This window comes from Lipotes vexillifer, unplaced genomic scaffold, assembly GCF_000442215.2.
Source record: "Lipotes vexillifer unplaced genomic scaffold, Lipotes_vexillifer_v1.1 scaffold1815, whole genome shotgun sequence".
Taxonomy (NCBI): domain Eukaryota; kingdom Metazoa; phylum Chordata; class Mammalia; order Artiodactyla; family Lipotidae; genus Lipotes; species Lipotes vexillifer.
In genome coordinates this window covers 204,956-218,103 of record NW_006791807.1, presented here as the reverse complement: position 1 = coordinate 218,103, position 13,148 = coordinate 204,956, and the positions used below count along the sequence as shown (strand labels likewise).

General features: G+C 47.8%; 1 protein-coding gene across 1 annotated transcript; it reads left to right on the top strand.

Annotated features, from left to right (window-relative positions):
• The first annotated feature begins 3,306 nt into the window (after positions 1-3,306).
• Positions 3,307-9,259, top strand: LOC103079525 (F-box only protein 27-like). Its single transcript, XM_007464693.1, has 4 exons — positions 3,307-3,325; positions 5,178-5,571; positions 5,901-5,996; positions 9,121-9,259. The coding sequence occupies exons 1-4, from the start codon at positions 3,307-3,309 to the stop codon at positions 9,257-9,259; spliced, it is 648 nt and encodes a 215-aa protein (XP_007464755.1).
• The last annotated feature ends 3,889 nt before the right edge of the window (positions 9,260-13,148 follow it).

The following is a 13,148-nucleotide window of genomic DNA, read 5'->3' as shown; positions in this document are numbered from 1 at the left end:
GTGGCCTCTCCCGTCGCGGAGCACAGGCTCGGGACGCGCAGGCTCAGCGGCCATGGCTCACGGGGCCCAGCCGCTCCGCGGCATGCGGGATCTTCCCGGACCGGGGCACGAATCCCTGTGCCCTGCATCGGCAGCCGGACTCTCAACCACTGCAGCACCAGGGAAGCCCCCCTTTTCCCTTTTTTTCCTTCCTTTCAGTTTTAAGTTCTACTAACTGAGCTAAGGATGTATTCTCAGATGATGTGGGCTGTGTTTACATTTCAAGGATGTAATAAACGTTATAACTTCAAGCTTTCTCCTAGGAATACTTTTTTTTTTCAACTGGCTCCACCTCACAGCATGCGGGATCTTCGAACCTATGCCCCCAAGCAGTGGGACCGTGGAGTCTTAACCACTGGACCAACAGGGAAGTCCCTCCTAGGAATACTTTCATTCTCTTGGGGTCAGAACTTTGAAAAGGTGTTTTTTCAAGCTGACTTTCTCTAAAATTGAAAAGAGCTCCCCGCTGGCCATTTAAGAGTTAAGATAAGTGCTTTCGAGCATTGGCTTTGTTCCAATTGTACATGAAACCAGGCAGAGTTCCCGCTAGTGGCTGCCCATCCAGGAGCTGTTTGGCCTTTGAGGCATGGTTTCCCATTATTAATTTGGCAGCCTAATTCAGATATGATCTGAACAACGTTCTGAGGGCGGTTGTGATGGAGCGAATGCGTGCTGCTTCTGAGTCTAGCTCACCAAGGGTGTTCTATCCTTGGGTTGGTTCGACTCTCTTACCTGTCTCAGTTTCTCCCTCCAGTGGTCTAAAACTGCCAGGGGTGCTCAGGGCACTACATGATCAACCTTTATTATGCCCCGATGACAAGCAGAATTTACTTAATGATTGTAGTGGGATCCTCTGTGGGACTGCTACAGGTCACGAGGATTGATCCTCAGACACTTCCCCTAGGTTCTCAGTCACCTCAGACCACCTCATGGCCAGAAGGAGCAGTTGACCCTTTTCCTTCAGAGCTGTGCAGGCTCATTTCACTAGCAAACAGTTGGTTCAGACCATATACACATAATCTTCCCAATTTAAGCCAAATTATTATTTTTTTTTTTTTGCGGTACGTGGGCCTCTCACTGTTGTGGCCTCTCCCGCCGCGGAGCACAGGCTCTGGACGCGCAGGCTCAGTGGCCATGGCTCACGGGCCTAGCCGCTCCGCGGCATGTGGGATATCTCCCGGACTGGGGCACGAACCCGTGTCCCCTGCATCGGCAGGCGGACTCTCAACCACTGCGCCACCAGGGAAGCCCTAAGCCAAATTTTAAAAAAGGACAAGACAACCCAATTCGCTCCAGATTTCCCCCTAGGTCCTTGCCTAGGAAATGTACCTGAACCCCTTCAGGACTCCAAGTCCCAAGAAAAAGATAAATTTCAGGAGTAAAATTCAGGACAGCATTTAAGCAATGATGTCCGGATATCAGGAGAACTTTGAGAAGCACCTGAGGAATACCGAGAAGCTGGTGGGGCTCAAAGTTTCACGGTGGGGGGCTCCTGGTGTCCTTTAGTGGGTGTCTCCAATATCCTGCAGACTACACCAAGAAAATGTCGATGAAAATTCAATAAACTCTCAAGTTAAAAAAGAAAAAAAAAGGGAATTTTCTTCAAGCCAAACAGGGTTATAATGCTGGAAGCAGATTCTCAGAAAGCTCTGAGAACCATTCTGCCTGTTAGAAGTCGAAGGTACAGTCATATACATTTTCTAGACAAAGGATTGTACAACAAAATGACATATGATATTTTACATCAAGTTCACCAAGGATACCTAGTCCAGGTAAGAATATACAAAATGAGTAGTAAGTCACCATGACCCCCACAGAGCTGGGAAAGAATTCTATCCTTCAGGAAGGTACATTGTGAACCTTCAGAAGAAAGGGGAAAAAATGATCTTTACAATTGAGCAGGCACTGCCATCTTTGAGAAGCTCTGGTTGATTGCATAATGCAGGCACACGTTGCATTAGGGAGGGACAGAGGAGGCCCAAAAAAGCACACGGAGAGAATTTTATTTTTAATTTCTCTTGTCCTGCCTCAAAATATACATATTATTTCATCACACCACGATCTCACTAACACGGATTTATTGTGATTGTTACTCCTTTCTTCTTGGGGTTTTATTGTTTGTTTGTTTAGCCATATGGCTTATCACAGAACACTAAGTACAGTTCTCTGGGCTATACAGTAGGACTTTGTTGTTTACGCATTCTAGATTAAATAGTTTGCATTTGCTAATCCCAAACTCCCAATCCTTCCCTCCCCCAACCCCCTCTCCCTTGGCAACCACAAGTCTGTTCTCTATACCTGTGAGTCTGTTTCTACTTCATAGATAAGTTCATTTGTGTCATATTTTAGATTCCATATATAACTGATATCATACGGTATTTATCTTTCTCTTTCTGACTTACTTCACTTAGTATGATAATCTCTAGGTCCATCCATGTTGCTGTAAATGGCATTATTTCATTCTTTTTTATGGCTGAGTAGTATTCCATTGTATATACGTACCACATCTTTATCCTTTATCTGTCCATCTGTGGACGGACATTTAGGTTGGTTCCATGTCTTGGCTATTGTAAATAGTGCTGCAATGAACACTGGGGTGTATGTATCTTTTGGAATTATAGTTTTCTCTGGATATATGCCCAGGAGTGGGATTGCAAGATCATATGGCAACTCTATTTTTAGTTTTTGAGGAAACTTCATAATGTTTTCCATATTGGCTGCACCAATTTACATTCTGCAGCATGGCCAAAAAAAAAAAGTACTGCTATGGGCAGCAGGGTGTGGTTTCTAAGATTTTCTTCAAATTGCCTGGAGGAGCAAGTGGGTGGGAGTAGAGATGAGACCAGATTGGTTCGGGAGTTAACTGCTGGAGCTCCTTACACTATTCCACTTTGGGATATGTTGGAAAACCTCAATAGTAATAATTTTATTGACAGTGTATGTATCGAAAAGAAATTTGGCCCGTGTAATAGTCAATCCATCTCTCAGAATTCAGGATCTCCCCACCCAGATTGCTTATGGCCCTTTTCCCCTTGCCTGCTCTGTTTCCCAGAGCACTGATCACCTACACTACACACTACACAATTTCCATGTCACATCCACTGCTCATCATGGCCCATGTGAATTACAGTCTGATTTAATGTTTATTCCATAATGAAACTCTGAATCTTTTCTACAATTGTGAAGAGAATGTTGGGGGTTGGCAGATTTTATTTTTAATGATTTCCCCAACAGTATATAACTTGCTTATTCTGTCTCCTGTTTACCATGTCTCTCCCCCTTGAAGGTAAGTTCCATGTGGGCAAGAAACCATGTCTGGTTTTACTTGCTGATACTGAAAAATTATATGTGTAGCACACATTTTATTTTTATTGGGTAGAGTTGGTATACAGATTAAAAGCAAGGATTCTAGATGCAGCCTGGTTAGGTGCAAATCCCAGCTCTGTCACCTACTAGCTGTGTGAGCTTGGGCAGGTCACTTGGCCTCAGTTTTCTCACCTGGGAAGTAGGGACACAGCAATATCTCCCTCAGGGGGTTGCTACCCTGACTGGTAGTAAGAGGCTCCCTGAAGTTTGGCTGGGGTTATTACTGGTTACAGCACTCATTTAGGGAGTCAGAAATGCATTTAGATCCTGCTGGAGCCTGCTTTCTCCTGTGCAATGATCTCTGAGTTAGTGATGCTGGATCCTTAAATGTGATAGGAATTTTTACAGGAACTAAGGAATATTGTTGCAGCAAAAATAGAAATGAAGTTTTCCCTCCCCTGAGAACAAGGAAAATAAAGGGAACAGCAAACAGGCTAGAGAAGAAACAAAACCTGGCCGGGAAGAGTTAATCACTCCTTGTTTTACTTCAACTGTCACTAATCTGTAGTAACTAGATTTGTACCTTACAAAGCCAACCTCACTCCCTGACACTATGTAATTTACATTCGGCACCTATCACCCCTAACGCTGTGTGAGTTACATCCCGCGCCCCTCACTCCCTAACCTTATTAGGTCGCGGCACTTATATTCTATACGCCCCTTGTAACAAATCACCTCTTAGAGTTTTTGCATTTCAGAGACAAGGTCAGCAGCCAATAAACCGGAGGCAAACGGACGCAATTACCAGGCTGCCGGACCCCAATTATCGCGCGGCCTGACGCCAGCTCTGACTGTTTTGAAATAATGCAAAGGAAAGGAAGAACGCAAGACCTTCACTACTTTGATCCTTATCATATACCCCGGACTTCGAGTCCCACATATAAAATCTCCAATTCTCAAGGATTCCCACAGTTCTTGAGGCGCTAGCCTGCTGTGTCTTCCCTTCTGCCTGGCCGAATAATAAAGCTATCCCTCTCTTCCTAAAATCCCTGTCTCCGTATTTCTGTTCGGCCTCGGTGCACAGGTAAGCCGATATTTCGGCAACAATATGAGGCCTCCCGTCCGGAGGCCTGACTGAATAACAGGAGTTGTTCAGCACCAAGGGCTTTACAGCCTGGTTAGGGACCCTCCAAGGGGCCACTGGGGCGAACGAAGAGCGAGAGACTCTGGGTCCTGGCGTTCCTACTCCCTCCCTCTTCTGCGGATTCTGTTTGGTAGTTTCCTCGGGATTTGAATACAGCCCAAAGGAGAGGGTGTCTGGAGATTACTGGAGGCGGGGACGGGACGGGAGGTGCTGGCCTGTAAATCGCGCGAAGCAGAGGGAGGAGGGTGCAGGTCAGTGAGAAGGGAGTGGCGCTCAGAGACTGGCAGTTAGAGGGAGGATGGGGCCGCAGGGTGGTGCTGGCTATTAAGAAGGGAGGGGCGGGTGAATTAAAAGGGGAGAGGAAGAGATAAGGGCACGTGAAGCAAGGTGATGGCCCACCCAGGAGGAGCGCTGGCTGAGATGCAGGGTAGGACTCAGGGGTCCGTGCAGCCCCAGAGCCGGTTGGCTGTCCAGGGCTGTGTTTGGGGCGCATGGTGGAGAGGGGAGGGGATGGGAGCCCGGCAAGGACAGGTTGGGAGTCTGGGGACTTGAGGACAAGACTGGGGGTGGTGAGGTTGGGGAGGCGGTTGACGGGGTTTGGGGGCTGACAGTCTTGGGGTGTGGCTGGCAGGGGCGGGACTGACGGAGGCTGCAGGTCTCTGACATCTTGGCACTGGTTGTCCCGCAGTCGCAGCGGAGCCTGGCGAGAAGACCTCCTCCAGGGCCCAGCCTGTCGGGATCTCCTTGCTAGAGCAGGAACCCGAGGAGCCGCTGGGTCTGGGCCAGCTGCCCACGGAGCTGCTCGAGATGGTGCTGAGCCACGTGCCCCCTCACGTGCTGCTCGGGCGCTGCCGCCGGGTGTGCCGGCGCTGGCGCGACCTGGTGGACTGCCAGGCCCTGTGGCTGAGCATCCTGGCCCGGAAACACGCCGCCCTGTGGCGCATCGTCAGCACCTGCCTGCCCGCCGCCGACGACCCCAGGCCCTGCGTCCTGGGCCGCTTCTGCGAGCGCAGACCCATAGGACGCAACCTCCTCCGGAACCCCAGGGGCCTAGGTGGGGAGCCCAGGAAAGGGGTCCTCCTGTGACCCGGTGCGAGGGTGCAGAGGCCTGCGACCGACCTCTAGGGTTTGGAGGGCGGGGCGGCGATGGACCACAGGGGAAACCCCTGGGACTTATACCTGAGCTGACAGGTTGGAAGAATTTGGGCACAAAATTTTTTACTTAACAGATGGCTTCCAGAAACAGCCTATGCTGAGCGGTGGAGACGGCTGGACTGCAACTCCTTGTGATGTCCACTTCCTACCTGCCTGTTACCTACCTGGTTACAGGTAAATGTCCCTCCCCATTCCCCAAGGGCCAGGGCTGTGGGGGTGAGTACTCGCCTGTTCTCTTGACCTTCCTCTTTCTTAGGTGGTTTCAAAAGAAGGAAGTGTTGGACCTGGAGGAGGAGGGTTTCTGGCCAGAACTCCTGGACAGTGGAAAGATTGAGATCTGTGTCTCTGCCTGGTGAGTGTGATGATAAAAACTGCCCTTCTGCTGACTGACGGCAAGCACGAAGCCAATGCTCTGAAGTTTGAGCTGTTTTAGCACCCTTCGTGATCCTTGATCCTGTGGGAAAGTGTATTTTAAGACCTCAAATTGAGAAGTTCAGAAAGGGAGGTGACTTCCCCTGGTGGCACAGCTAGGGCTTGGCAAGACCTGGCAGGAGGCTCATACTTGTCTGACTCTTGTGCACTGTATGATGGTCTTGAAACTGAGGTCCACGAAGACTTTCCAAGGGATACATGACCCAGATAATTTTAAGGGAGGCAAATTACAAATTCTCTACACTTGTATGTTCCCTGTTTTCAAATTCATCAGCTACAGATCACATCCATGGTGGGAGCATCATTGGTTATGCTTTCCCAATTCCTATCTCTCATCCCTCCAGTTTTACAGAAAAAAAAAAAAAAAAAGCCCCTCACTAAGATGTATGGTCCACAGATGTAAAGACCTCTGTCTGGGGAGACAGGCAAAGTGACCATTTGAAATTTCAGCCTTACCACAGTCAGTTTCAATCAAGACATCTTAAACTCCCCTCGCGAACCCCACCCCGAAAACGCACCTCATTAGGAGATATATTTACAGTAAACTTCTGTTTTTCACTTAATCATTTATAAATTATTGAAGCACCTTTGTGTCGCTTAGAGCAATGATGTAGCTTTTCATTGTAATAATCCGTGATTCCCAATTTTGCCATACATCACCCAGGAACACTGAAAACTCTTGATGCCTGGGTCACACATCATATTCATTAAATTGGAGTGTCTGGGGTGAGAGAGTCAGGCATCAATATCTTTGAGAAGTTTAGAGCCAACTGCAACGTTAGAGGGCACAATTCCAAAACCACCCACAGACTCAGTAATTGACTAGAAATACATAGAACTGAATGAAAACTCCTATTACAGGGAAAAGATACAGACTAAAATTAGCCATGGGAAGATCACAGGGCAGCATCCAGGGGAAGCGTCCAACACCAGACTTCCATTGCCCTCTCGCTCCCCGTGGAGTCAGGACACCTGACTCTGCTGGCATCCATGGGTGACAGTATGCATGGAATATTGCCAACCAGGGAAGCTGGCCTGAGTTTATAGGGGCTTTATCATGTGTATCATCTCAGCCTCCAGGTCAACCGGTACTGCGTGATTCATCGTAAGTCATATTGTTGGTTTTCCTGGAGCGGCTAGCCCCCATTATAGACTATCTATATGGATGTGGCCAGCTCCCACCAAATCACACTGGCTGGCTGTCCACTATGACCCAAGTCTGTAGGCAAAGAAGGTTATTCCTGTCAGACATAACATTCCAAGTGTCCAGAGATTACATCCCAGTAGCAGAGGGCAAAGACCACAGCTTTGGACAGGCCAAAAAATTTTTCTATACGATATCTTTTCAAGAATGAAGATGATTCCAATCTGTAGCTATAACTGGAACCACTAGTAAGTAATAATCTAAAAGAAAAGATGTTGACACCTAGAGCTTTATGGTCACAAGAAAATTTTAAATGTCTAATTATATTCTTTGTGTGTGTGTGGCTGGCACAGAAAAGCATGAAAGATAAGTCCAAAGAACATAATATTATTATATAAGGACAAAAGCTGGGAGTAGAATGGACATCTAAGTCTAATAAGTGGAGTGATGTGAAGTCTCTGTAAAGAAAGTTACTTCTTTGTGTATTTATATAACCAATTACTCTTGTTTTTAAATTTTAAAATTTCTAATATCAAAAAGGCACATATCTTGAGTGTGAAATTCAATGAATTATGACAAATTGAACACTTTCACTTACACCAAGAACAGGATGTTGCCAGCAATCCCCACCCTCAGCGTCCCTCATGCCCCATTCCCCATCGCTTCCAACACAAGGGTACCACCATCCTGAATTCTGTTACCATAGATAGATTCCCCTGGATCCTTTAAAACGACTGATAAAACATCACCATTGAACACATTGGAAATGACATCTTCTGCTACCAGTGAAATATAGAATGAGAAATAATATGGGAGGAGGTACCTTGAAGAGCACAGCTTTAGGTCATTACTCCTGAATGTGCATGCAGACCAGCTGGGGAGCACATTTAGCACAGATGGATTCATTGGGTATGCAGAGGGGCCAAGCTCCCAAGTGACACTAATGGTGCTAATTCTGGGGACCACAGCACCATTTTGGGATTGTATACATGGGAAGGCCATTCAGGTGGGGGAGGCAGCCCCTCAAAGAGAATGGGCGACAGGTCCAGCCTTTAAGGTTTCCCTTCTCCCACAGCTGGATGGAACAAAGAGGCACTAACCGTATACGTATATATCAGCTAATTGTGCAAATTCTAGACGTCAACCAGGCTGTCTTGCATCATTTCTCTTCGAATCCTTTTCCCATCCGGCGGTGGAGGAGCGTCCCCTTTGAGGTCAGTCTCTGTGGGGAAAGGATGGTAGGGCCTACGCTGATCTACTGCTGCATAACAAACTGCCCCCAAATTTAGTGGCTTAATATTGACAGCAGTCATTTTCTCACCTCTCATAGGTTCTATGAGTAGGGTTCTGCTGGGAGTTTCTGGCTCTGGTCTCTCATGTGGCTGCATTTCAGACACTGGCTGGAGCTGAATGGCAGGGTGGGGTGTGAGTGTGTATACAGCAGCTGGTGGCTGGCCAAGCAGCTCTTAGTTTAATCTCAGAGCTTGGCCTTGGGATCTCTCTGCTTGGTCTAGTTTGGGCTTCCTCACAGCATGGCGGTTTCAGGGCAGTCAGACTGCTTCTCGGTGGCTCAAGAGCCTCCACCACGAGGTTTCAGGAGAAACCAGCAGAAGCTGCATTGCCTTTCTGACCCAGCCTTGGAAGTCACTTTGCAAAAGTCACTCAGCGTCATTTCCACCACACTCTGGGTTACAAGGAAACCCACCCAGATAGATTCAAGGGGACGGAAATTAGACTCCACTCCTGGGTGAGGAGTGGCATGATTCTAGAAGTACACGTGGAACTGGAGACATTGTTGCAGCCATCTATGGAAAATACACCTGTTAGAAGGCCCCCAGCTCAGCTTTTGAGGGGAAGGCTATGTCACAACGAGGCTTACCTTTTTCTGTCTGTAGGGCAGCCATGTGTTCTCCAACTTCAAGAAGGGCGTTCGCTTTGTGTCTTTTGAACAATGGGTGTCGAACCTGGAGTTCGGGAACGAGCAATATGGAGTCCCTTTTACCAACTCCAGTGTGATTGTGAGGGTCCGTCTGTCCTAGTCGTGGGCTGTCCTTGCAAAACTACCTGACCGTGCCTTCCAGGAGCTGGGCCCATTGGCTGGGCCATCTCAGTAATCAAGGGCTTGTAGCGCCCTGGCATCCTGGGATCTCCTGGGTCCAGTCGAAGTTCCTGCTGGGCCCCGTCTTTGGGTTTTGGAAACTACGAGAAGAAAGTTTCTCCTGCTTTCTAAGGCAGACCCTGTTCTACTGAATGGAAACCCACGGTTGAGCACAGGGAAATGCTGGATCCTGAGAGCTCCACCATCCCCCAGAAGCCCTCTTTCACCTCTGAACTAGAAGCTCATCCCTATGGCTGGGAAAATTCCAGGCCCCTTGGGTGGTGAACTTAACCTCATGGGGTTTCAAGCAAGACTGGGACCAGGACTCACAGCAGAAAGTCAAACTAGCACAAAAAATGTTTGGAGACCGAGGGTTCTGCCCACCCTGTGAACAATGAAGCGGTCCCCTGAGCCCAACCCTACCCTGAATTGTATGGGGTATATAATAATTTTGTTATTTTGAAATTCTTTTTAAACATGGAGAGAATAAATGAGCAATATATCTGCCGATCATAGGTAATAAATGACACATTTTGTCAAAAGTGTCTCATGTCTTTTTAATAGAAATACAATGTTACAGCCTTGGTGAATACTTGGTTCAGAGTAAGGAGTTGTCCCAGGTGAGGAGGGAAAACTGTACAGAAGAAAACACCATAGAAGGTGTTCTCCATTTGAGAGCATGGAAGTGTTAGCACCCCGTTTCCCAAGCCCTAAGAAAATCATGGAGTCAAAGATTATCAATCAGGGTTAAAAGCATTAGGCAAGTGGTGGATGTGGTACAGTGTCACAGTGACACCACAACTGTGACATTCTAGTCATGATGAGGGTGAGAGAGGACCATGCAATGGCAGGATCCGGCTGTCCCCAACCCAGTCCAGGGGTTGTGGCTAGCCTCACTGTTGCAGGATCCCTAAGGAGTTCCAGTCTCCTGATGTAATGCAGATGAAGCCTCTTGCTGCCTTTGATGTATCCACCCTGAACTGCCCCACCCACCTGCAGTATAAGCATGGGACACACTCACTGGGGACAGTGTTTTTCCAGTATCATCAAAAGGGGATTGTGGGGCTTCCCTGGTGGCGCAGTGGTTAAGACTCCGCCTGCCAATGCAGGGGACACGAGTTCGAGCCCTGGTCCGGGAAGATCCCACGTGCTGTGGAACAACTAAGCCCGTGTGCCACAGCTACTGAGCCTGCGCTCTAGAGCCCGCGAGCCACAACTATTGAAGCCCGCGTGCCTAGAGCGACGCCACCGCAACGGAAAGCCCGCGCCGCGCACCGCAATGAAGAGGAATCCCCTCTCACCGCAACTAGAGAAAGCCCGCGCGCAGCAGCGAAGATCCAACGCAGCCAAATACAAATAAATAAAATAAATAATTTTTTTATAAAAAGGCTTTCAAATTGAGTGGCCTGTCCTTCAAGAGAAATCGGAAAGAGGGTGGGGTGATCCGTCTGCCTCGTCACACACAGAGGAAGAGCCGGAGCAGGGGGAGGTCGGTGCCTGCAGCGAGGAAGGCACTGCCTAGGCAGGGAAGGCTGCCGCCACCCCTGAGAGCCAGGAGCCGCAGGCCAAAGGGGCTGAGGCTGGTGCTGCCTCCAAGGAAGGAGACACGGAAGAGGCAGGGCCCCAGGCGCACAACCATCCACTCCCTCTGGCCAGAGAGTGGCCCTACAGCGAGTGAGCAGAGTGAGTATCTGGGTGGGGGCAGATGGGTGATCCCTAAGCTGCAAAAACTGTGCTGTCCTTGTGGTCGCTGCCTGGACCTGGTGCCCTGGCTGCCTTCCTGTGCTCAGAAAGGAAGGGTCTGTTGTCCGCTAGCCACGTTCTCTCTCCTCCTCTCCCTCCTGTGGATTCTCCCATCATCCATCTGGTCTTCCTCTTAAGGCCAGTTGAACGTGGTCCCTTGCAGTTTCCCAAGTTAGGTTAGTGATGTGAAATGCCCCTGCCCCTGTCCCTGCCTCCTTCCCTGTCCCCACTTGTGCAGAAGGCAGTTGCTGGTTTTCGTCCCCAATTCTTTTCCAAGTAGGCTTTGTTTACGCCCCAAATCCCTGAGCCAGATGTGGTGGTGCCTACTCCCACACCCTGAGTGTCCAGCCTTCCCCTGTTGAGTTTGTAGTCTCTTGTGCTGTGTCTAGTGGCGCCTGGGCTGGGGAGGACACTGCCCCTGTCTAGGTTTTTGTAAATGTCTTAACTCAAATTCAAACCTCCAGCTTGTGAATCAGCTGTGTCTCTTTTTTGACTTGGTGAGCAAGTATTAAGCTCTGGGGGTGTTGGGGGGGAGGTATGTAATGTGAAACAACTTCTTGTCTTTTTTTTACCCCCTCCCATTGTTGTAGACAATTTTTAAAGGCCAAACCCCAGATTTGTACTTTTTTTTTTTTCTAACTGCTAAAACCATTCTTTTCCACCTGGTTTTACTGCAACATTTGGAAAAGGAATAAATGTCATCCCTTTTAAAAAAAAACAAACCAAGAAAAACCATGATGTTGGAGTGAGGTTGGCGGGGGAGTTGAAAGAACCCAGAAGCCCATCTGAAGAAAATCAAAAGACCAAATCAGGGACAATCTGAGTCACAAAATAAATAGCAATAGTATTGGATTTAATCCGGGGGACAAAATATATATCAGTAACTCCATACTGATATAAAGAAATAATTGAATAAATAAATAAATGGAGTGGGGAGGAACAGCCCTTCCTTACAGTAAAATTTCAATTAGACAAGAAAGAGAATTAGAAAATAACAAAATCACCATTAGGCAAACCCCATGCTAATAATTCTTGCAGACGAGGTCCACCAATGAATGCTAAAATTAGTGGGCAAAAATTTCAGGAGAAACCTGATTTGCATAGCCTTAAGGAATCCACCCCCGACCCCCCGAGATATTTGTTAACTACAAAAGAAAGAATAAAAGCTTTACAGTGGAGAAACCCAGCAGGCACCACTTTAACCAAGCAATGAAGGTTAATGTCAGCAGTGAGAGCAATAAGCCATGTCAGTGTCATAAACCCTCTGATACCATGCACTGAGAAGGACACTATATCCCACTAGGATAGTCGTGCCAGAAAAATCCAGAATCCAATTCACTTAACTCCAATCATGAGAAAACATCAGATAAACCTCAAAGGAGTGATATCCTACAGAAAAACAACGGCTCAGGACTCTAAAATGTCAAGATGTTAACGTTAGGAGAAACACGGTGAGGACACAGGAATTTTGTAACATATCTGCAAATTTTCTGCTAAGTCTAAAATTAGTACAAAATTTAAAGTTCTAAAAAAAATATCAAGGGTTTTTCAGCCAGCCTGCCTGGTTTCAAATCCCAGACTGTGTGACCTGAGGTCAGACTCCTCATCTCTTTGAGCCTCAATTTACTCTTTTGTAAATGGAAGGAACAATAGTACCTACAGCTTAAGGTGCAGTAAGAAGTTAAATGAGTTTTCCACCTGATCACTTGTAAGAGTATATTTGTTATTATTATTATTGTGTAGACCAAACAAAGGACGACTGTGAGAACAACTTTGGGAGTGTTCCCTCCTCTTCGATCTTTTGGAAGAGTTTGAGAAGGATGGATATAAGTTCTTCTTTGTATGTTTGGTAGAATTCCCCGGTGAAGGCATCCTGTCCTGGACTTTTGTTTGTAGGGAGTTTTAAAATTACACAGTCTAGGGCTTCCCTGGTGGCGCAGTGGTTGGGAGTCCGCCTGCCGATGCCCGGGACACGGGTTCGTGCCCCAGTCCGGGGGGATCCCACATGCCGCGGAGCGGCTGGGCCCGTGAGCCATGGCAGCTGAGCCTGCGCTCCGCAACGGGAGAGGCCACAACAGTGAGAGGCC